The sequence below is a fragment of the Argiope bruennichi genome, chromosome 8 (assembly GCF_947563725.1).
Source record: "Argiope bruennichi chromosome 8, qqArgBrue1.1, whole genome shotgun sequence".
Taxonomy (NCBI): Eukaryota; Metazoa; Arthropoda; class Arachnida; order Araneae; family Araneidae; genus Argiope; species Argiope bruennichi.
This window is the reverse complement of record NC_079158.1, coordinates 88,020,542-88,048,040: the sequence shown is the minus strand read 5'-3', so window position 1 is coordinate 88,048,040 and position 27,499 is coordinate 88,020,542. Positions and strand designations below refer to the sequence as shown.

Here is a 27,499-nt window from a genome sequence, read left to right as displayed (position 1 = left end):
AACAGTTAATGCAACAATAAATTTCATGATGCAGTCATGAAAGAACAGCACACATCACTATCTGAAGAATTATATATCACATTGAAAAATCGCACAGAAGAAATGCATACCGAAATTGAAAATGTCCTATGGTATTTACATAATTATTATGATTTTAAAAATGAAAATGAAAAAGAAGAAAAGAAAATAATCAATTCAAATCTGATTAAGTTCATAGTAAATTTTCTTAACATTTTTTACCCACAAACCTATCTACATTCAGAAGAATTCGGTATAGTTAACGAAGATTATGATGACACTAATGTCGATAGTGAAAAAGAATTGTCTCTTGAACAAAAATTAGAACTAGAGATAAATAAATAAAAAAAAATAACTAACCAAAATATAATACAGAAATCAGCTATACCGAAAACCATCCGACGAGAAATTGATTTATTTGAAGATGAGGGATTTAGAGGTAAATACTTGGAAAGCATATATCGCGCATTGCTAACAGTATCACCAACTAGCGTAGATGCCGAAAGAGCGTTTTCGACAGCTGGTAATTTTTACACAAAAATAATTTTCAGGCTTAATGACAGTACAATGGATGCATTATGTTTTTTAAGATCCCATTTCAAAAATTTGTAATAGTACCACAGACTGAATAGTGATATTTTCACTTTTTTTGTGATTTAAATAAATAAGTTGCTCCTTTACTTTTTTGTGATTCTTTATATACTGTTATAATTTATAATTTACATATTATTTTTTGTGATATTTACACTCTCTTATAAAACTGGCAAATAAAACGAAGAAACACTTTTTTTTTCTTTTTCTAAAATGTTTAATACCGGTATTAAAACCGGTATCCCGGTATTAAGATCTAAAAAATACCGAATACCGGTATTGAAATTTTGGTCCGGTATTGCAATCCCTAAACAGAATATTAATTAATTTAAATATCTTGTCAGGAAATTGAAATAAAAAAAATATATTTATTCACCGATTAAATGTCACTCTACTGAATAGAATAACACATTTGCTGTATTTATATTACATTTAAAAATAAGAATTATATTAAAACCTTAAGTTTGCCAAAAATTTTAAAAATAATTATTTTATTTGTCAGATTTTATTATTCAGTTTATTATAATAGTTTTTGAAATTCTTCTTTTAAAATCATATTTCTGTTGATTTTTAAAAAATTAGATCTCAAAAAATTATTTCCTTTACAAGAATTTAAAAAAAATTAAAAATCTGGTTTATTCATTTATTGTTTTCTTTTTCTTAGACTAACTCATGATGTCGTTAAGTGCCATCATTTCCTAAATGAATGTAATATTGGAAATCCTTCTCAATCATAAAGTCGTTAACTTTCAGAACGTTTAGATATTGTTTACTGGACATTCAGATCGATTATACTGACCGCTGATGATTCCGGGTGTAATTAAAAATCCATCAACTCTTTCCCAAGATGTCACTCTGACATAATCGCTCACGAAACTGGGCACGGGACATCGTAGGACAGCCATATTGCCTCGTAGAACAAATTCATCAAAGAGGTGTATTTCGTATTTCTGGTTGACAACTGAAATGAGAAGAGAAAAGAAATATTAGATAACGAAAGAAATCATCCAACCATTAAAAATGATTCTTTATTAGTATCAAAACGAAATAAAAAAAATATTGAAAGTTCCATCTCACATATAAAACGAATTTTTCTGCATTAAAGTTGACAAAAAAAAACATTTGCTTTATAATAATTATCGATAAGGTTTTTTATTCTAGAGATTAAATTCAAAAGAATGTTAAATGGCATAATTGCAATTTCTTATTTTTATTTTCCACACTAATAGGATTCTGTATTTCTTACATATTTTACATTTTCAAACATGTATTTCAGTAATTTCATAAATAAATTGAATAGATTAATTCAAATTTCTTTTAATAATGGGGACTAATGTTTGGATCACTTTATTTTACATTTCTTTTCATTTAAAAAAATGACACTGGTTATTTTTGCATTCCTTTAAAAGAATGCTTTAAACTTAATTAGTAAAGTTTAAAACTAATATTGACGGATTAAATAAACATCTCATAAATTAAATGATTGATTAACATTTTCTATCACAATTGCTAAAAATCTTCATCATGAGCGTAATGAATGGAATTATTCATAATGCTAGGTTTAATAGATCTACATTAATAGGTCTACTAAAAACCCGTGTTGTGTAAAATTGAATATGCAATTTATCTAATTCATTTCTTCTTATAGTTTAATTAAGGAAGAAAAGTCAAATAAGATATTTTCCTCGACGCATTATTTGAATGTATTTTCGGATTTGCAAATCTATCTATGTAAATAATATTAAAGATGAATCTTTAAGAAATTTTTAATCATAGAAATTAAGAAATCAAATTGCACAATCACTTCACCTAAGGATAATTTATTATGCGCTTGTGTAAGGATTGAAAATCCTACCATTTAATTTTTCCAAAATCATGCCCTTCTGAAAATGTATTATGAATATTTAAAATATTTTCATTTTGATAATCAGTTTCTAAGTTAATTAATGTTGTTAATACGTATTATGTAATTTTAATAAACTGACGATTATGCATAATTAACACTAATTTATTAAGAATTGTTTATAATGCTCTAATGTTATGTTATGTTATGTATATTAATATTAATGATTATGTATAATTAAGACTGACTCTTAATAACGAATAACTTTAGCCGCTACTATGAATAATCGTATACGTATTCATATACAATCACATGATTAATCACATTTAACACACACACACACACAGAAAGAGGGAAAGAAATAAAGAGATATAAAAAATAATTATGTCTAAGAGAGTACTTTAATTCAAATTATGTCGCACTCCTATATACACACAGACACATACGAGAGCGTTCAAGCATTCATATATACACACATATAAATATTTATAATGAAAAAAAAAATATATTTTTTAATGATATGCAGAAGTGTTCCTTTTAAATTTTAACTTTATTCTTCTTCTTCATGATTTGGAATTTTTTTAAAATTTGTTTGTAGCTTTTGAAATATTTTTATTAAATCCATGCAAAGAAGTAATACTGTCATATCACCAAAGCATAAACAATAAAAAAGAGTCTGCGAGTATGAATTCAGAGCTAATATATCTTTATAATTAGATTTTAGTGCAGTAAAGCCAAGTATGTGTTGCCCATGCCTTATTTTGCGTGGCATTGGTTTAACTTTTCGTAGTTACTATTACAAATATTAGACCCTAAGAAGGTAGGGAAGCCAAAAAAGGCACATTTCGAAAGTTAAATTGAAATTTCAATTCAATTAGTTAATCAATTATTTATTTTGACAATTTTGACAAAATGGATTTATTAATTTCATATATCGCATATTTTAATATATCCTCCTTTTTAATTCCGGAGTTAACTGCAATATATAATTATGTTAGTCTTGATTCAAGAAATTTTTATTGAAATATATTTCTTTTTTCTTATTAATTTTACAAATAAATTTTACTATATTCTCTGAAAACTTCATTAGAAAAAAAAACATTAAAAGTTTTTTTTTCAATCAATTTTACATCAAGGAAGACTATCGTTAACTATAGGTTTTTATCATGCGGAATGCTGTAGCGCAATGTTGCTATTTTAGAATATTTCAATGGAATCGTCATTTAAAATCCATTAAAAATAGAATTGTTAAATATACTCGATAAAAGTAAATAATTTGGCAGCTTTATAACTTGGTCAGCTTTATACTATACTTTTATACTTGGTCACGTTATTTGGGTAGAATGCATGGCTTTAACAATATTTTGCTAAATATTACTATTATTAAAATTTTAATACAAAAGTTGATGGAAAATTTCCCAAACCACACACATATTGAATGAAAATTTAATTAATTTTTAGCATTTAGTGCTTTTTCTAGTTGGAAATTCTCTATTTGGAAGTATATGCCTATTTAAAATGATTTAGAAATTTTTTATAATATTAAATTCAGAATCCTTTTGTAATATTAAATTCAGAATCCTTTTATAATATTAAATTCAGAATCCTTTTATAATAATAAATTTAACATTTCACTCATAAAGTTTTAAACAATCAGGCTTCTGTTAGTCAGTTATTAGGAACAACAGCTTTAAAAATATATTACATTTGTATAAATGCATTTTGAGATATAAAGCATGATAATGTTCTTTATAAACTGAAAAAATAATATTTTAATTTGATTTTAAACATACGTTGTATTCAGGTTAAACATATTTTGAATTAATTCCATATTAAGAATGATACATTTTTTCATCTGAAATTGTGAAAAGCATCTTTCAAATATTTGACTATCAATTTATCTTTCTTTTTCACATTTCTCAGAACAAAGATTCCATAGAGTACTTAGAACTTATACATAGTTATAATAACGAGTTTAAAAATATGTATCTTGCATCAAAAACATCGAAACCTGAAATGTTCGCAAAATATAAAACATATTGTCTTTTATATGTCTCAATTTTATCTCATGACATGGTTTCGCAATTTTACTTTTATTTCATTTCTTTTTATTAGGGATTTTATTTTATTCCATGCCAATTTTCCCGTAACAAATAAATTGAAATATATATAACAACATTTTCCCTATAATAAAACAGAAGAACCTCCAAATCCCTATAGTTCCACAAAATTATGCACATAAAGATCCTTTTTTAATACATACAACATAAAAGCTAGTATGTTCAGCAATTGAGTTTTAAGCCACACAATTGTACATTCCGCATAGACATAAAAAAATAACAGGCAGTCCTTTTCGAAATTCCCACTGAACTTTAAAAAAAATATATCCTTTCAGTTTTGTTCTCAGCGACTATGAAATACAGTAAATGTACTCTGAAATACATAAAACATAATCTTCATTATACAAGCTGCCTACTCAATAACAATATCTCGAGACATTTCCAGACTTTCAGTAACTTAATGACTTTCCAATCCAATCCATGTGGGCCTGCAAATGCATTAACACGAATAATATTTTCATTTCTTGCGACCTTTTTATGACAATACTCCTGCCGCGAGGGAGTAGTTACTTCCCCAAATTTAATGGAAGGAACTTTTTAAATGTTCTTAAAAGCACTTCAATGAGTAATCGTGTTTTAAATCAGACAAAATGAAGTGGTTGGTGGTTCGGTTGATTACTTCCATGACCAATTAAAGTTATTGCTTAATCCTTTTATAGCTGCATTGATCGTATTTCAACCAGAGAATGTATCCATTTTGTGTAATATTTGTTCAGTTTTACTAGAATAATGGCTGCTGTACATGTGAATGGATGGTGCTTAGCTTTTACAAAATTTATTTTTCTATTTCCTTAACGATACGTGTTTTGGGGTCAAGTTAATAAATTTTTATTATATCATTTCAATTTTAACTTTCTGCTTCAATTTATTAACGTGTGACAACATGGTATTGTTTTGGTTAAGGGGTTTTGAAGCTCGAAATCGAGTAGGTAATGAATATTGAAATCGCATTGGCAATGAATAAAGCATAAATGACAATTTTCATCATCATATTTTCATTGTATATATTTTTTATCTGCTTTTACCAGTATTGCATATTATTATGTATGCATCTTTGAAAGCATATGCGTTTTTAAAAGGTTGACGTAGATCATAGTTGTTATTTCATCTCAAAAACGGTCGATCTCCAAAACTTTGTTTGCCAGCTAGAAAAATTGAAAATGAAAGTTTAATATATATATATATATATATATATATATATATATATATATATATATATATATATATATATATATATATATATATATATATATATATATATATACAGAGAGAGAGAGAGACTGATAGAGAAGTATAGGGATTGTTTCAAACAGGTTTAAACTGGTTAATGACTTAAATTAATTAAGACAAATAATGACTCAAAAAGTAATAATGTTCTCACATGATAAGTTGAAATTTGCGATTGTAGATTTCATTTTAATTCTTTTTTTTATTATATCTCACATTAAATTTCTTCCCACACAAGATATAATAAGGATGTTAGAATTATATAAAATTTACTTTGCAGAAAAATCATTTTTAAGTAGCTTCCATAAAGTTTATTTTATTATATTTTCAACATACTTGATAAGAATGTATATTTCTCACTTGTTAGTAATTGACTACTCTTAGATTTAAGCTATTTTCACTCTGATATTTAAAAGTAACCAAAGTTTTGAAAAGTATTGAAGTTTCAGCTGCTGCATTAATAGTAATTATGAAAGGGATTGATTACTTTTTCTACCTAAATACTAGATCAAATATTTAAATTTAGAACTTCATATTATTGTTTTTACATACAGCGTCATTCCCTCTCTATTGCAGAGAGTCTTTTTTTATATTCTTAATACTTTTCTTAAAACTTCATTCCTTTTGCTATTTTATAATTACTATTTTGGGATACTCACATATGGAAAGAAACCAAAGTTTGTTTCTTCTAAAATATACTTTTCTATATATGTATCCAAAATATACTTTATTATCTATGTTCAGTTTTCTTTTTCACTTTTAATATTCCTATAAACCTTACGGCAGTGGAGCAGTGGCAGTTTCTTTATATTCAATTGTCGTCTATAATCCGCAATTGTGGTGTATTTTATGTAGTTAAGTAATCATGCAGATTACTAGAAACGCTTTGAAAGTTCCAAAATGTCCAGATATTTCACTTTTTATATTTCACCATTTTAACATCGCTTGAAACATTGTTTCTGGAGGTCACTAGTTGATGTTTAATAATATTTAAATAATGATATATCAAAGAATCATTGCATATTTTTCTTAAATTATTCTATTTTATACAGGCTTCGCTTCTTCGTTTCTTAACTTTTAATGTTACAATTTGGAGAAACCTTAAATCTGTATAAGGATATCAGTTTTTTTGCAGTTAGAAATACAGTCTCTGATATACAAAACTGTGGAGCGATATATTAATTTTAAAAAAATTGTAATTGAGTAGATATATTTAAAATTTTTAGATAAAATATTAAATATTTAAGAAAGTTTGAAATATTATCATTATTTTACACAATTGTTTCTTTAGATCCTGTGACTTCTACACAGACTGATTTTGAAGACTGTATATAAATAAAATTTTAATAAAAAAAATGAACTAAAATACATCCAAAATCAAAAAAGAGAAATTAATGTAGTAATGGACGTAAGTAACAATCTCACTGAAATACTTTCTTATTAATCGTAATAATTTCTTATTAATCAAAAATACTTTCTTATTAATCGAGCTAAATATTAAGGAAAAGTTTATTAAATATTTATTTATTTGAAAGCATTGAACATATTACAAGGGGTGTTCAAATGAAAAGGTACGAAACGATACTTTGGATATAAATGAAGACTTTATTCAAAGTATACACCATAGGCCTGAACACAAGTATCCCGTTGATTAAATAGCCGAAGGATTTCTTGTGGCCGTGACGAGACCCAGTCCTTCACAGCGTCCTTGAGTTAGCCATCCGAGTTGAAGCGCTTCCTTTTGAAATGTTTTTCCAGGGGACCAAACACATGAAAATCACAGGGAGACATGTCCAGGCCGGTCAGCTTTACGTGTGTGACCCTGGAGACTTGTGGAAAGCGTATTCAAGGAGCAGAACTACACCCTCCGTGAATAGCATCGGTCTTTTGTTTTTGATGGACCTGCGTAGTCTTCGGAGAGTCTCATTGTACATATCGGAGTTAATGGTTCTTCTGTACACGAGGAATTCAACAAGTAGGGGATCTAGGACAGCGAACTTAAATGTATAGTGAAGGACTGGGTCTCGTCACGGCCACAAGAATCCTGGGAACAAGGAAACATTTAGCTTGTTAATCAATGAGATGGTTGTCTTCATTATACCCACAGTGTCGTTTCGTACCTTTTCATTTGAGTAACCCTTGTACTTAACCTTCTGTTATTGAACACAATGAAAAAGTAATATTTTTGAAGAATATTAAACTATTATTGAATACAATACAATTATTAAATTTCTATTGATTAATATTGTTGAATTACAAAAAATCTTTTATAGAATTTTTCATAGATATTAATATCATTAAACTGCTGCAAAAATTCATATATTTCAGTAATTATAAGATATTTTCTGTGTCGTATTTTGTATCTATTTAATATTATGTCGTATATACCTATCTATTTAAATATTATATTTGCAAGAAATTATTGAATATTGTTTGCATGTTTGGTTTTATTTACGCTTTTTTTTTCATTGGGAAATTGCTGTAAAGTACCTAACTGCTTATAGCGAGATGAAAAACCAATATAAATGCACTACCAAAGCTTACATTCTCAATTACATTTTTTAATAGTTTCAAATAAATATATAATCTGAAATTCATTTCGAAAATATTTTTACTTATACGTGTAAATTAAAATGTAAAAAACACAATTACCATTCTCACTAACTTGAAATTATGATAGGAAGGATTAAAATGAAATGGTACTCATTGTTTTACTAATTTTCATTTTTAAATATTTCACATGGTGATATGTACAATTTTGAAACATTTTAGACTTTTATTTTAAGTGAATGAATGTGAATTTCAATGAATTAAATTTTTATTGACATTTTTCTTAGGAAAATTCGGTTTTAATATTAATATTTTTTATAATCAAGAGCTGCCTTTACTTATTTTATAATCTATGAGTGCAATTATGAATTTATGTGATGATGGCATAAATCAATACTGCGAAAAGAATGCAAGGTTAAATATTATTTCAATTTTAAAGATATTTTCTTTCAGTTCAACATATATCGGCAAAATTTCCTCGAATTATCATTTATATTAGTAATAAAAAAAACACAGCAACTTAGTAGAATTTGTAACAAAAAATTTTTAAAAACTTATGATGATACATTTTTGTTTTAATTTGAAATTTTTTGTTATATAGAAGCTTAATTTGTATGGAAAATAAAATCAACGTATTTAACTAACATTTACTTGTATAATTCAGGTAAGTGTATCAAAAGTGCATAGCAAAATCGCATTGTTTATAATAATTAAATAAATTTAAATTATATTCAGCAGTTTTTTACCCAATACAAATCCTATCGGATGTTAACGAGTTAAAAAAAAAGAACTAGAAACATACTTTGTTATTTCTAATTATTTCTGCAAGTTATTGAGCGCGTCAGGCTTTTTATACTTCTTATATATTTTTTTTTTTCAAGAATCATTTCTCCAACATCAAAGCAGATTCTCCAATTACAAATCAGATCATCTAAGCATTTGCATTTAAAGTTACAGTTACTTTTTCATAAATATTGCATTTATTTGAAATTACAGCTATCAAGTCTTTAAGTGATTTTAAGATTGTTTCCCGGTTAAATGGAGGATTTGCAAAATATTTTTGGAAATATTCAATGATACATTCATCAAATATCATTGGAGATACAATTATGATAATTTAGTCATCATTTAAAATAAATATCTATTCTCGCAACAAATGATGCCGTATTGTAAATATACATTTTATGATCCTAAACATTTTTTCGATTATTTTCCCTAACAAGATAAAAAGAAAACCAAAATTATTCTTTACCAAGGCTTGCAGGTATTTAAAAAATTTTCTTAAGAGAAAATACAAATTAGTTTTGGAACAAACGTTTTTTTTTTTTTTTTTTTTTTTTTTTTTTTTTTTTAATTTTAGAAAGATAAGTGAAGTAAAATAGTCTGCCATTATTAAATAAAAGCGTCTGTATCATCTTCAATTATAAAGCACTCTTCATTCAATTGTTTCATATTCTAAATACAAAGACGTATTTTAATATTTGCAGCAATTATTGTAAAAGGTAAATATTCATCATTGTTAAATAAAATCATTCTTATATTGCATTACAAATGAAATCTGATTAAAAAGATTATATAAAAACTTCATCAAGATAATAGCTTTTTTATTCCTAAAATGCACTATTTTTAATCAGGATTACATTTTTTTATTAATTAAAAAGCATATCTTAGCAAACTAATTTTTATTGCATTGACTTCAAACTTACCAAAAGCATTGCAAAAAAAAGAAGCTCATTAAATTTAGTAGATAAAAAATATTCCCTTTTGTTAATATGTATGCAATAAAGATCAGAAAGAATTCTTTACAAAAAAGCAAAAAAAAAAAAAAACCCCTTTAAAGTATCAGTAGTTTATATTTTGTTTAAAACTCATCTCCTTAATTTATTTTGACCTTTGAAAGTGGAATTTTACTAAATAGATAAAATGAGTGATAATAATAATCAAATCATTTAAGGTGTATTAAATAATTTGGTTTCTGGATCACTGTTTTGAAATATTAATATTAATGCAATAAAAGGAAAGAAAATTGCTTGCAAAATCTTGATTTATTACAGAATTTTAAACATAGATTTTGCGAAAAATTTACACATTTTTCAGGTTTTCTATCTGCTAAATCTTAGACAAAATATAATCTAAAATATTTGGCTTACTTTTCGGTGATATGATTTAGGCATTATTCAAGATGAAAGAATCAAATGCTTTTAAAATCAGGAAAAAAAAAAAAAAGGTTAATTCTCCGTTTAATTCATTTTATGATATAATGCAGCTAATTAACATGATTTCATGCGATCATTTAAATCATGTTCAGTATAAATTGAATTCCTTTTGTAATGCAGTAATATGTTTACAGAAAAATATACTGCATTTTAAAGTTAAGGATAATATTCCAGATTTTCTTTACCAAACAGTTGCTTTCAAAAAATTATGCAATTCTAAAATTATTTACCTTTATATTATATTGAAAAAATAAACAACATTATAATAATATAATATCAATACACATTTAAACATCAGATATATTGAACACTCCTTTTAAGAATTCTATGTAAAATTCTTTTATAAAACAAAATTAACTAAAATACTCTATTTTTTTTCTGTTACAGAAAGTAAAGCAATAAAATTATCCTTTGTACACGCACTTTCAGCAAAAAAAGAAAGGAAGTGAGCCTCTAAAACTTCTTTAAAAAGAGACGACACTTTGAAGAGAATGAATTTCCTCTAATAGCAAGCCTTTCATCGCGTCTAGATCCTATCACGCGCATTCGAGCCAGAAAACACAAAAAGTGAAATGGTGTGTTCATCCAATTTGTCCTACAGGGCGTAAAACTCTCCCATCATTTTACGCCTACTCTAATATCACACAAAACTGCATCCACTCATCCATCTACTCGCCCGCATCAAAACGTGCTCTCCAATTCTTGATTGTACTAGTTAAGCGTGGACTTTTGTTTAATGTTCAGGGCCCTTACGGACTCGGCGGAAAGAAGGGCCGTAATTACATCGGAATAAAATGTTTAACGGGTATATTGCCATGAAGGGGAAAGATCGTGATGTCTCACTTTATCATGAGAGAGAGGGTAGGGGCTGTATTTGGCAAGAATGCAAAAGCAAAAAATAGGCTTTTGTTATTAAGAAAGAACTTGCAGGATAGTATTTTATATAAGAAAAATTCAATTAATGGAGAATTGTCAAGATAATTTATGTTATTTAATTATTGTGTCTGAAACAAATTTCCATATTTGAAATTAAAGTTGCACTCTTAAGAGAAATTGGGTAAAGGTGGTGAAATGGAATGACTTTTTATATCCAATTTCATACATTTGAACAAATAAGATAGTGGTACAAAACGTTAAATGTTTTAAATGCGTATATTATTCCGTACAGTAAATTTCAGATGAGTATTGGTTTATGCTGCTTTTTATTAAATTTCATTGTTGTGCTATATTTTTTAACGTAATGTTGTAAATAAAAGGTAAGGTATGAATTAATTTCAATTATTTTTATATTTTCAAAATACCACTCATTGTTTTAAAAGGATTAGAAAAATATTTTGTGAGGTACGAAGTCACATATGCATACGTTTTGTCATACATTCATGTCAATCTTTCACTGTTTTATATTTTTACTGGTAAGTAACTTTGATTTTTGTTTTTGTTTTAAAGCAAAAAAAATGAGTTTTACGAAACTATTATTGTTTACTCATTTAAATTATACATTTTAAATTTTTATCCATCAAGTTTAGAGCAAGTTTGAAAGGAAAATAAGCTTTTCCAAAATTTTAACATTAATAATTATATACTTTAATTCTGAGGGTTTAAAAATGCTACATATAAACAGAAAGCCACGTCTTTTTACTATAAATGGTAAAAATAACAGAAATTTTAAATCAAATTTCTCATGTAAAAAAATATTTTTTTGAAATTGGCTGTGAAATTTATTAGTAAAACATAAATTATTGGTTTCGTGTATGCTTATTAGAACATTATAATTTCAAAAACCAAACTTATAACTACTTTTTACAATATAGATTTGTTCCATATTAAAAATTCCACACGTTTTTCTTCAAACTTGCAATTTCAAATGCTTTTTTTTATTCATTTTATATTTAACTTAAATGATTTACAATTATTATTAGACATTAATAAACATTTGAGGCGAAAAAGTTAATGATTTCCTAAATATATTGACTATAGTAAAATAGAATAAAAATGAACTTCTTTTCTTTCTGATTATAGTATTATAGTTAAGTTGAGAAATTATTAACTGTGGAAGAAATAAACTTTTTAAAAATTATTACTTTCTCACTAAAAAGTTTTATTATTATTTCTAACATCTGATTAAACTCTAATATCTCTGTGTTTAAATATATAAACTCGCCTTTTTTTCCCATTTTGCGTTTTTTGAAATCATGTCTACTACAAAATAATGAAAGTCAAATACATTTTATTCAAACTACTTGAAATTTTTTTGAAGAACTGAGAACTCTTAACTCTTAGATTTAGGCATAAAGTTTTAAATATTTTAATTAGAACATTTAAAAAAATAGTAAAAATTAAAAAATAAAACTGTTATTTTCAAACAACCGCTCAAATTTTTGAGTAAACATTTTGTTTTTTAAAATTAATTAGGTATCCGAAATTGGATGCCGAATTCCACAAAGATCATGAAAAGGACTCTTCAAAAAACAATTTAGTGTGCTAATATTGAAAATTAAATTTAAAGGAGATTAGAATAACTAGCCATTTTAAATGAAAATATTAGGAATTTTAAACTTTGAATTTTTTAAAATCCAAATTTCTGAGATGTTTACATTTGACCTTTAAAAAAAGCAGATTTTGTCGAAATTGTTGGAAAATAGTTAGGGTATAGAGTTTCCTTTATGAATTATTTTGTAAAATGGTTGCAAATGAACAATGACATTTATTTTATGGTAACTTAATATACATGAAATGTAATCAATAGCTAATTCAGTAGCAATTCAGTTTTAACAAAATAGAGTTTTTCCACATAAAAAGCAAAGAAAGTTTGACAATGGTTTAGCTTTAGTTTACTACACAATTTTATTTTTCAGAATACAGCTGCAAAACATTATTTATTTTAAAGATTCCTTTCAGCATTCCCTGTTTTTACCAGTCATTGGTGAAATTTTAACGTACCAATAAATGTCAAATAATGTTATATAATCCTGAAATAGCGTATAAATTATTCAAAGTATGAGATTTTTGAAAAAACTTATTTTTAAATTTCAAAGGAATACCTAAAAAACTATCTGCATGGCAATTTTTTTATATATATTTTCAAAATCGTAATTTATAGCAATTATAAAATATATTACACACATTTTGTGATTCATACACTTAACATTTATAGATAATAATAATAGTAATAAATTATAGTATTTTATGTTATTTTCATAATATTTCGTAATAAATATTTATTAGTATTTTTTGTCAATGAATTATTGTTTAAAATGCAAAATAATGATGCTTGGCACGGTTTTTATTTTTGCAGAGAATAATTTGGTAATTTTCTGAAAGTATTTATATTTAAGTTTATTAAATTGTGAAAATAAAAATTTATGTTGCATTTTATTATATTTTTTAATGTTAGATACAGTTGGGAGCTTTGCATTATATAAAAAAAATCCATGGCCAGTAATGACTTAGCTAATAAGAATAAAAGCTTAATTTCTTGCGAGATGAAATTTTACACCCATGTACTTAATAATGCTTCTTTTTTTCTTAATTTCATTGGTTTCGTCAGATTTTTTATTTTTATTTTTACTTCCTCTGAGAAATTAGAATATTACTCTCAAAGAATAATCTTTACAAGAGCTATCTAATTAAGGATCAGTTTTTAATTAAACACTTTCAAAAGTTTTAATCTTACTCAAAAGAATAAAAGAAAGCTCGGAAATATTTTTCTGAAGAAATTCAATGGATATTTTGACCCTTAAGAAAGTTCATCAATTTTAACAAAGAAGAAATTTAATAGAGGGAATTATTTCACATTAATCTTCGGAATTAAATGGTAAAAAAATTAATCTTCTTAGGAATAATATTTTAATTACGATTCGCTTCCAGTTACTATTATGGAGTTTTGAAGAACATATAAAGCCAATTTGTTACTCGGAATATTCAAGCTAAAAACATTCCAGGAAAAAAATAATAGAAATATATCAGGAACATGCTTGTTCGAAAATTGAAATAAAAATAAATTCCCACAAAAATAACAATGCCTTTGATTATTTTTATTTTTAAATTTGTTTATTTTAGCAACATGCACTTTTACAAGGGTGAATTTAAATATCATTCCTTTGTTGCATGATCAAAATATTTTTATTATGAGAATTATTTTTTCCTTTAAAATATTTTTTTTAATATTATGAAGTTATTTACATCTTTAAGCTAATATGTCGTCTTAAAATTTATAACTTGAATACTTTTCTATGCTTTATTTGTTTCCAAAATATATTAATAAAAAATCAAATTGGTCCTTCAAATTTTCACTTATATCAGAATTTCATGGTTGCCAATGTTATATATAGTTTAAAAAAGTGGATAGTAATTTTGATAATGCCGTAATATAAACACAAGCGATGTTAAAAATTATATAATAGGTATTGGCCGACATTATGTGGAATCAGTATACATATTTTCTTATCATATATATTCCTAAATACAATTTCTTCATAAGTAGAAATACGGAATAAAAAAAGCACATCTTAGTATTAAACACCAGGTGAAAAAGGAATTTCTTATTTTGTAAAGATAACAGAAATCGGTAACACACGTGGGTGAGACAGACACGATAATAAAATAATCGAAATATCTGAAGATTATTTCTGTATTCAGATGGTAGTTTTTCAATTTGAGATCGAATTCGAATGCAGCACATTAAATATATTGGGGATTAAATTTTCTTTAACTGATGCGGAGATCAAATTGAAGAAAATGATTCCTGAATGATGAAAATGATGATGTTCTCATTTTGAGACCTTTCTTGAAAATTATAAGGTCCGTCTTTAAGTAATCCTCATAAGGCTCATCTAAAAAGGTATATGAAACTCTTTCTTGCCATTTATCTGAAGTTAATACCGTTAGGGCAGAAGATTACATCAGTATATAAATAAGATAGAACGATTATTAAAATTAACATTTCCAAGTAAAAATGTATTCGGGAGGGCGCAATTGGCTGATCTCTTGCGTATTTACAGTCACATTCGTAAGTTGTTGTGTTATATGGTCAAAAAATTACTAAGATTTCAAAAGTTACTTGTTATTAAAATTATTTATTTTAAGTGTTACTAAAAATTATTTCTCATTGCGTATTAAAAAAAACAAAAAAAAAATGTTAAAAACATATTAAACATATTTTAAAAATTTGTAGGGATTGTAAAAAATTATCCTTAGATCGAAATATAGCCTGTTTCCAATATAAGTAATGTTCTTAATCCAAATGAATGAGTGATATTTTGCACAGTCCAAAGATCTGCTTTTAAAGCTTCGCAGTCGGCATTACCATACCAATGACATCAGAATAACATGTCATCAAATTTGAACATTGTTTCTGGATAATATAAAATTACATAAACAATATTAATGCATGATTATTTATATGAAGCATTTGAGTTATGTGTTTCTAAATATGTGTTCAATCCAAAAGCTGGTTGATCTTTTAAAAATCGATGATAGTAGTATTATTGATTCTTCCGAAATATGGACTTTAAAAAAGAATCATCCAAAATTAGAAAATAATATTCTTTTGAATTCCCACGTAAAAATGAATGTCCAAGCTTACAATCAAGGATAGCAGCAGTTGTCGTTTGAAGCTTCCATATGGTTCTCTTCAAAAAGTAAAATCGAATCAATGAAGACTATTTAGAATATTGTTTAGACTGTTTAGATGCAATATTAGTTAAAACCAATTTATAAATTTAATCAATTTATGTCATTTAATTTGGAAACAAAAAAAAATATTTAAAATATTTTTCTTTTAGATTTCATCGCTTTGATTATCCTTATGCAAATATGTGTGTTTTTGTGGCATTGCGGAATTATAAATTTTGATATGAAAAAGTATTTTTTAAATAAAACAATCTGACGAAATTAACATCAAAATATTCATTTATTTTAAGCAAACTAAACATATAAATAAATAAAATTCACCATTTCGATGAAATTACTAATATATTAAAGGAATCATAATTCATTTAATATATTAAACTATTATCTATATATATTAAAATAATATACTTTCTTTGAAAATACGCAGGTACACACTATTTTATAACTCTCTTCCAAAATTAAATAAAAAAAAAGAATAATTTTTTAACAAAGATAAAATGAACCAAGACGAATAAAAAACGTTAAAAAAATTATAATAATATATTGTTTTAACTCATTCTAAATTGAATAAAAGATACATGTTTGGTTTTTCAAAATCCGAAAAAAATATACTTATTTGCTTAAAGAACATTGAAAGACCATTTTTTTACTCTAATCGCGATTTGAAACTTCAAGAGAGATTGTGCATTTAAATTTACTATAATGTTTATGCTTTTAAATTGTTAAATTTTAGATAAAATCTTTTCTTTTCTAAAAATACTGGTAATAGTGTTCTCACAAAAGAAAATGTATTCTTTCTATTACTATTCAATAAATTTCCTGTGAATAAAAAAATGGCTAATTGAATAAAGGAAGGTCGTTTATTTAAAGTAATTAGTTAATGAATCTTTTTATGATTTGATTATTATTTTACTGGTAAATGGAATTTGTAAATATTGTTTTAATTAAATATGCATATATTTTTTTTAACAAATCAACATGAAATACAATTGCTGTTTTCCTTTTTTTATAACCTAAAGCACAATTGTAAATCCATTTTTATGGTCTGCAATATAATCAAAATCTTTATTATTTTACGATTAATATTACTTTTTTTTCTTGTTTGTTTTTCTGTGGTGATTTCTTTCAAGCAGATTTTATTGATACAATACTATGTTTATATATGCCTCAGCGAAGAATGATGAAAGTTCTAAAGTTCTTTCTATCGTGAGATTTATTTGAAAGGAATAAATACATTTTAATATTTAAAGTTCTTGAGAGAATGACATTTCGTACCGATTCAACGCTCTCATTACTGAACTGGACTTCTTGTACAAACAAAAAGGTCTTTCATCATGCAAAAGAAAACTCAATTAGCTCACTTTTCAAGTATATTATTCTAACGTTGTTATTGTTTTCATTTCGACGAAAATTTCTTTAAGGGGATAATTTAATTCTCTACAGTAACGAGGTGCCTGCCAATGAAAAGCAAATACATTGAAAAGGATAGAATCTAAGTAACATTACTTAAAAGGTCGGACTTTAAGACTTGTTTTGATGAAGAATATCTTTTATTTACTTTAACATTACTTAGAATTTTTCGCTTTTTTTGCTGCGCTTATTCAGTGTTAAGTTAGTTTTGGCGTATTTTAATATATACTAATGGTACGATCTTTATAATTAGCATAAAAAATACCTTTCGTAAATCATTTCACGTAAATGGCGTGTGAATAGATTATTTTTTTCGAGGTTTATTTAAAAAAATATATCCGAAAAAAGAGAATATTTTTTTAGAACTACTTGAATGAAAGGAAAAAATAATCATTTCTAAAAACCCAGAATATTTTCAATGGAGTAGATTTTGGTGTGAAGAGACTTTTATCACTCATATGAAATTTTATTGACAGTGTATGAACATTTATTGACAGTACATTAGCATTGATAGTGTATGAGCATTTATTGACAGTATATGGGTATTTATTGATGGTTCATTAACATCGACAATGTATGTGCATTTATTGATAGTGTATGACCATTTATTGACAGTGTATGAACATTTATTTACAGTGCATTAACGTCGACAGTGTATGAATATTTATTTTTCACTTCTTCATCATCACTGACTTCTAAAGCCAGTGGGCTTGTCTATGACAAGGGTCATTAGATACAAAAACAACAACTTTTATTGTATTTAGCATATTGTTTCTCCTTTGCTATATTAATTAAATGCTGTGCCAATAAGATTTTTAACATAATTCCATAGGAAATTCTTCCTACACTTGTGTTCATTAAATCTGCTTTTGTGACTGAAATGGGCAGCTCAGAAAAATTATTTCCTTCTCTGAGGAAATTCCAGTCATTCCTTCTCCAAACTGAGAGTTGAAATAAAAAAAAAGAATTTTCTACCCTTACTTTCAGATTGGAAAAGAAATTAGGTGAAAGTTTGCAGATTAGATGAAATTCTGTAGCACTCGTAATCCGATCTGCATTAGAAACAACAAAGTCCATCTCCAATAGAATCTTCTTGAATTTTAGAAAGGTGTACAATTTATCTTAATTCAAACTTAATTCTTAAGTAACATTAAATGAATACTCTACACCCCATATTTTATATGACGCTCCCTTGAATAATTTATTGTGTCTTAAATAACATTGTAACATTCAGCGAAAATTAACAAAAAATTATTAAATCCATTGGAATGCATTCAAAGTAAGATACATTTGACTGTCAAATTTCAAGTTCTTAGTGAATGCCGCTACATGATACAAATGAATCTCTAATGTTGTTTGGTTTTCTATAATAACTTCTATTGGCAAGCCAAATCATATTTTAGAAATCTAAGAAAAACCTGCTTAATACTACCGATATTTTTACATTATAGCGTGACTTCCTCTTTAATGATATTCATGTAATTAAAACTCTTAGAGATTTGGTAAAAATGTATTATTATTTAGTTATGCTCCATAACCAATATGAAATTATTGAAGTATAACGGATAATAATAGATGAAATTTGCATGATTTCTGTAACGATTTTTTTTTTTTGAAAACACAAAATTTTCCTAAACCCCGAGAAATATCTAATAATACTGCATTTCTACTGATTTGTTTGAGAATAGAGATAATCATAAAATTTCGAATTATTAAATGCAAATAAGATTTTAAAATTGAATGTATAATTATAGTATTATCTTCCTCATGAATCGTCTAAGAGATAAAAATAACATGAAAGTGTTTAGAATAAAAGAAAATTAAAGAAATCGCAGCATATATTTCTCAAGATCATTGTTAAGTTTACGGAAGCACTTGAGCGGAAATGCACTAATAAAAGATTTCACTTTATCCAAAGTAATGAAGGAAATGAAATAAATATGAATCTAAAGAAAGAAATCGACATGTGTCTCGTAATTCGAAATTCGCAATTATTTTCAGGAAATCAAACGAGAAAAAGAATTATTGTCATTTTACAGTTGTAAATGTTGTTTTGGATTATCTAGAATGGTTGGATCAAATGTTTCTAGATCAGAAAATATTTGAATGTTTTCTGTTTATTTTTTTCTTTAAAAATTAAATAATTATAATCCAATAATTATAATAGTTATAATCCAGAGAAAATAAATTTTATTGCATTAAATATATATATATTTTTTCATTTCTTATTTCTACTTTTCTTTATGTGGTTTTCTTTACTTTAGAAACTTTACTTTACTTTACTTGATTGATAAATAAATGGTTTCTGCTGATTGTAGATTTGTTTTATATTACAAAACTGTAATCAGCAGAATATTTTAATTTATATTACAAAACAAGTGCTAATATTACGAAAACATAATATTTGCATGTATTTCTGAATGAATAACAGTCAGGATTGTTCTAATATCTTCATTATTGAATTGATATAAATTTATTTTAACATCGGGAGAGAAAATGTTCGCCGCTTCATGGGCATTATTTATTTATACCATTTTTATTTTATTTAAAATTTGATCTCCCGAAAAAGAATATAAAAGACTCATATGTAATGCAGATATTTTAGTGCTTCTCTTTCGAAACATTTAAAAGCGTTAAATTGTTGAGTTGTTTAAAAGTGGAAATATTATTTCCATATTATGGACAAAATAATGTCATTACTCTTTATTATTTGAAATAATTAAAACATATTAAATTTCAACATATAAAAATTTAACACATATCTTCGCATAGTTATTCTAACATGAAATATTTTAAAGAGATGATATCGAAACTGCTATTAATAAAAATAATAAAGAATGATAAAGTTAAATTTTTATTCTTTAACTTTTTTAAAGAAGTGTTCATAAAATTTCCTTACTCTGCTAGAGTTTTATCTACTCAAATTTGTGTTAGAAATTGGCAATTAATTTTATCAGTGATGTATTTTTAACATCATTTATTTTAACGAGTAGCAAGAGCATACTTTGTATAATGTCGGAGTTTTTGTTATCATACAAATTATCGTTTCTTGAGATAATAATAAGGAACATTTTTATTGCTCTTTTAGAAGAACGCTAAAATTTATCTTCCTGGAATGAGAATATCTAGAAAATAAATATGTTCGCAAGGTTGGTTTTTACTTTTTAATTATGTAATTTTTGCTTTTCTCTTTCGTCATTTATTTTAGGAAAAGATGTTAATTAATTATTCTTATTAATCTCACATCATAAGCTACTGACATTTAAGTCATCAATGTCGTCCTTTTTTGCACCTGGTTTTACACTTTTGTTTTTTTAAATTAAATACTTATGGTTATAAATTATAAAATTAAAAAAGAATTATCAAGCATAAAATGTACATATTTTAATATAGTTATTTGAAAAGATGAAGCAAAAAAAGTTATCATATTCATTGGCATTATAAAGCTTTTCTGATAATGTATACATATTTATGAATTTCTTCCTCAAAGCAGATCACTTAATCTATAGAATTATTTGTGAATAATTGAAGCCCATAAATAACAATATTGATTGTTAATCTGTGTTTTAAGATGTGAATTTGATATTAAATGAAATTCAGAAGAAGAAAATATTTATTTATTTGCTATAACCATTATCAATATCATAAATAAGATTTTTCTATTCATTTTATGACACCATTCTGCTTTCGAACAGTACTTAAATTTCTATTTGTTCTGATTATTAAAATAACGAATATAATTTTCGTTCGTTTTTAATAAAAATTAGTGACTTTATGATTTTCTTCAAATTAGAAAACAACAGAATACTGAAGCTAGTACATAAAATATTTTAATCAGATTTCTGATAATTCGTTAATATTTGTATTCCTATAAAGTATTAATAGTTAGAATTAAATTTATAAATAATTCATTAAAACTACATGGAAGGAAAACAAATTTAATTTTCAATTACTTTAATCTTAATCTGACTATTTAATTTGAGTTGGAAAATTGCAAAACCATTTCCAATTTAATAACCAGTAGAATGCTCGAAATGTCATTGCTTTCTAAACGTTGAAATGACAAAGCTGAAGAGCATTAATTAAGTTGCACTTATTCCAAAATTACTTTAAATATCTTAGAAATATTCATTTAAAAGAAATAACTAAATATGATAACCATTTCGGTATGTAAATGATTTTTTGAATGAATTTTAAAGCTATTAAGAATGAAAAAGATATATCCAACATTGCTAACACTACTGGTATTAAACTATCAATAAAGATTGAAACATGGACATAAATAAACAAATGAAATTTGGGAGTAACGATCCTCTGACAATATCAAAGTAAAATTTCTTATTTTTTAACATTAGGCACAGTAATTAAAAAATTGCTCTTAAGACACATGAATTATCTTATGTGTAAAAATGTATGTTGTCTCTTTACACATTAACTTCACACGTATGTTTTATATGGTCATTGATCTATGTGATAAGGGATTCTTCAAAATGGAACCCCTGTCATGATTCTCACCATTCAAAATAATAAATATTATATTAGTTTCGGCAAGAATAGAATAAATTAGAAAATAATCAATTCACTAAAATTTCTTTCTTTCTGCTAGAGTAGCTCAGAGAAACAAGAATAATATCATAAGTATTTATAATCATATAATTTGCAATTTTCTAATAATTATAATCTTACGTAATACTCATGTGGTTTCAAACAAATTTAAATAACATTGATTAATACGTTTTAATTTCATCAGCACAAAATTCAGAATCATGATTTCGTTACATTAAATATTTTAATTAGATTTCTTGAAATCTTTTGATAGCACTTTTGGAATGAACAATTAGAACTTACAATAGAATTTAATGTGACTCTGTAAGGTTCAGAAGAAAGAAAGCACACAAGGAATTTTCCATTTTACACATTTATGTTTTATGTGGTCACTGATCTAAGTCATTCGTGATTCTTAAGAGTGCAGCCCCTGTCATGATTAGCAACAATCAAAATAACAGATGTTATATTAGTTTCAACATGAATATAGTAAATTAGTAAGTCATCGATTCACTAATATTTAATCTATTATACTAGCGTCACTCAAAGAAATAAGAATCACATAATGCTTCCTTTATCATTGTGTAGTTGCAAATTATCAAATATTTATATTCTTATGCACTAATCATGTTATACCAATCAAAATTAAATAAAATTGAATAGTATTTTTCAAATCCCTCAGCACAAAATTTGGTATCATGATTTCGTTGCATTAAGTATTTTAATCAGATTTCCTGTAATCTTTTGATTGTCCTCTTGGAATGAACAGAACTTTCAATCAAATTTAATATAATACTTTAAGGTTAAAAAAAACCCATTTGAGTTATTAAATAGCTTACTTAACATGACTTTTAAAGTGATTTTACGTTTCATAAATCGGAAAACTAACAAAATCCCTCATGTTTCTTTGATTTATGAACCTCGAAATAACAAAGCAGAAAAGCTTGAATTAAACATGGTTTGCTCGAAAAGTTCCTCTAAAAGTCTTTCAAACGTCAACTTGCACAAGAACAATGAAAACACTTTGTAGTGAAATAGCGTAAATTTATTGGAGGGTAAGGGAATTCGGAGCGTGTTCGAAACAACAAATCATACGAAGCAGCAATATCAAATACTACAGTGAATGCTGATAATGATGAGTGAACTTCGAGAGATGGGTGCAGAAATGAATGAATGAAAAATTCCTGGGTAATTCGCGTGAATCAAAAGCCAATTGTTGTGCCCCCGAACAGCACGATCTTTGGAGGCCGGGAAATTTTTCAGAATAAAAGCAATTTCAATCGCGCATGAGTTCCAGTGATCCTTCTAAATTGAATCTCTTCCAGTCCGCTGGCTTGTACCAGCGATGCCAGAAAACATTTTTCTGTTCTAGGTATCCAAACTGGAAAAAAACATCCTGATTGAATTAGGAAGCTGTAAAACCAGTTCTGTTTTCCGCTTGTTCTGTTTTTCATTTCTATACAATTTGATTCTAGTTTTTCTTAATTTGTTTTTCGGGTATTCGGGCAATTGCTGGGCAACTACATGAGAAAGATAAGGTGTATAAAAGTACAGGAGAATATTTCAAAAACTAGTTTTCTTTCTTTCTTTTTTCTAATTTGTGATCGTCCAAGTCTATTTTGTTTTCCAAAAGACCATTCAATTGATTTCCGTCTTATAAAACGAATGTAGATTGGATCCAGTTTCTGTATTTTGCAATTTAGAAGGAAATGAATTTGATAATCAAAATAAAACCACGTTTTATATCTGGCAATTTAGAAATTGTATTACAAGTCTAAATTCACTTTTCTGCTGAATTTCTGAAAGAACTTCAGAAGATAATATTTCATGTCTATTTTATTAAATTTTTTTAAGCATAAAATGTTATTAAAATTGTATTGAAATTTTTCTTAAATTGTTAAATTAAAAATATTTTTCTTTAATAAATATTTGATAAAATTATAAACACTCAGAAAGAAACCTTTTATCGCCTTCAGTATTCGCAAGTAACAGTAAATTAAATGGTTTCTGACTTTCAATTCAAAAATTAAAAAATATATATATATTTACTTCTATATTTTTTTCAAATTTTCAGATTGTATTTTGGAGTTTAAATAATTTATTACTGACCGTTACTGATGCAAATCTAAATTTATGTATATTGATAAGAAAATGTATCAACATGCATATTTATTGAAATACGATACACTTTACATGGAAAATATGATAAAAGAATTTTGCGAAATGTAAATTTAACTTTTTTCTCCTTGAAAAATAAATGTCTGTTTTCATTAAAAACTATAGGCTATAGTTTTTTTTTTCCCAAAACAAGAAAAGAAAGTTTGAAATTTGCTTGAAAAAATGATTACAATCAAATGCAAAAATTCAAAATTGTAATCACAATTTTTATAAAATGTAAATACTCCATGCTTAAATATATACACAAGTTAATTAAGAAATATTTGTAATATATGAGAAATATTAGACAATAAATATGTACGAATACTCAAATTGTGTTCGTAGGTATTGTGTACCGTAAAGCAATCACGGAAACCCAGAATTCATTTCAAAGCTGTTTTAGATCGTAAATTTCGAATCGCATTTAATTCATTCCCAGCATTGTTGACCATGCTATCACAGGATAAATTGCAACAGCATTCCTGTTCTACTATAAAATGTTTTCTATGAAATAACATCAAAGGCTTAGCTGTATTTGTTATATGATATAACACACACACACACACACACACACACACACACACACACACACACACACACACACACACACACACACACACACGTGAGTATGATAAAAATCTATAATAAATTAACTTAATCAAATTAGTATTATATATATTAGTATTGTATAAGTGAATAAGAAGATTGTATTTATTCATAAATTGTAGTAGTCATATAGACCGATTTCAAGTCCATGATGTGTGGAATATAGTGATATTAGTAGAAATAATCCATTTTTCGATCGAATGTGAGTGTTTTAATAAATGCATTTTTTCATGATGACAGAAAACATGTCATCATTGGATTTAATCACTCCTTGACTGATGTTCATATTAAAACACCATTAATATTGCATTGCTTGACTAAATTGATTAACCAAATGTATTTATCAATTATATTCATGTCAATTTAATGATGCTATCAATAAAAACTTAAAAAAATATTTGAATTGCCTTTTACATTGACAATTTCTCACTGTTTTACTTTCTTACTTATATACTTACGTATACTTACTATAGAGAAAGTATAGTAATCGTCAAAAAAATTCGAACTCGCGATTTTGACGAATTTCCACGTTTTAGATCTCGCTGAGTTTAAAAAAAATTGCGGAAAATGTCCGTCTGTCTATGACAAAGAGATATGCTAAATATGCTTGGAGCGAGACTATTGGAATTTGGTAGAGAAACATTACACTGAATTCGTAGATTTCTGTAAAATTTTGAGCAAATTCTGCTGAGGAAAAGTCCGTCTGTCCATCTGCTCTAATATAAATTAACAAGATAACTACAAAGCTAATAGAGTTAGAGAGATAAAATTCAGTAGAATAATTCAGCATCTATATGTAGATCCTTCTCAAATTTTGAGCCAAATCTAACAAGGAGTTGATTGCCTGTCGGTCTATACTTTTAGAAATATGCAAACGCGATAACTCGAGAAAGTAATGACTTACATAAATCAAATTTACTATGTAATTTTGTGTCAAATTTTTGTTTCAATAGTTCGAATAAATCATCTAAAATACAAATTCTATTTTTCTATACTATTAACCGCATGCCAGAGATAACTCTCCCCAAAACTCGCCAAGGATGGCAAGATGGATTCTGTAAAAATGCTAAATTGACGCCAAAGGTTAATATTTCGCAACTATTGGAAGCCAATGCCATGTAAGGTGTTCTTTGAGATAACATCTTTATTAGATAGTATGCGGGAAAGTTTTGGGGAGACCGCTCTCCTTGGTTCATGTAATTTATTTGATATTCCTCAGTACATATGTCGAAAGATGTCCAAAAAAATTTTCACTCTCTTAAAATGCACATTTATGTCTTTTACGATAGATAAATTATTATTCTGGTTTATAGGTCCTTTGTATTTTCCTGCTAATCAAAATTTTTTTGAACATTTTTCTTTATAGCTAACAACCAAAATTTGGTCTAAAAATATATGTGATATTTTAAATGTGCAGATTAACAACTCGTAATAATTATATTACTAATGAAAAATAATTCCTTCGTGCGCTTTTTTCTAATAACGATAATGAATGACAGCCAGCGTACAAACTAAAACAATTGATTGTTTTAACACATACAGTGTATTTTGTGCAATTTCTTTGCAGAACAAAGGAAAGGGAGTGTATTTTTATGAAATACACGGTTTATTTTTGATGGCTTACTTTAAAATTCGATAAAGATGTAAAACTTCTATGAAAGTAGCACACGCCAATATTATCTATAGGATTTTTTATTTTTATTTTTAAGGTATTATGTCTTAGACAACAACCATATACCTGTTTTATTCTATGTGTACTTGTAACTATTGACAGTTAAAATCTAATATCTCAGTTGCAAGAAAAATAAAAAAAATATCATCATTATTTAATTCCTTATTGCACAGTATCGTTAGCGATACTACTACCTTATTGTTTCATTCGTCAATAAAAATGTAATGTTGAATCTAATAAATAATTCATTCAAAGAAATAAGTAAAAATTTTGTTAATAAACTATATAAACGGTATTGAAGGATTTGACTAAAAGAATTAATGGAATGCGAATGCAATCAATAAGACAGTTAATTTATTTCTAAATAAACAAAATACATTAATGTTTTTTTTTATTTATTTTTTTGCAAATACCAAAAGAAAAAAGAATTGAAACAAATGGAAGATAAAATTTCACTTCGGCAATGTCAAATAAATAAAGCCAAAGTCTTAATTTCTTAGTTACAGATAGTTAAGAAAAACAATTGCTTAATTTTTTTAAAAGACGTAATGAAATAAAAATGAATCTCATTGTAACAATATAAAACATTATTTCGAAATATATAATTATTTTTAAAAGAAATATTACAATCAGAAAACATTGTTCGACTATAAGAAGCCCTGTTTCTTTATTTTATAGTATTTTCAGAAAAATCGACGAAAAACATTAAATGATCGTAAGACGTAAGATAATTTTGAAAAAAAAATAATTAATTACAATTTTTAGCAGCTATAAGATTTCCATCATTATCTTCAAAAGTATGTTTGTGTCAAAAATGTCAAATTAGTTATCAATCCTGTTGAGCGATAACAGATAGATACTCACATAAGTATTTACATAGGCATTTATTATTAATAGATGCTTGATATACAAT

At 26.0% G+C, this 27,499-nt stretch overlaps 1 protein-coding gene across 2 annotated transcripts in view; it reads right to left on the bottom strand.

The window, feature by feature from the left end:
* LOC129981891 (cell adhesion molecule Dscam2-like) overlaps positions 1-27,499 on the bottom strand; it is a 464,610-nt gene that overhangs the window by 305,668 nt on the left and 131,443 nt on the right. For both annotated transcript variants that reach the window (XM_056092937.1, XM_056092938.1), the window contains exon 3: positions 1,409-1,570. In XM_056092937.1, coding sequence (XP_055948912.1) covers positions 1,409-1,570 — 162 coding nt within the window. The remainder of the gene's footprint in view (positions 1-1,408; positions 1,571-27,499) is intronic.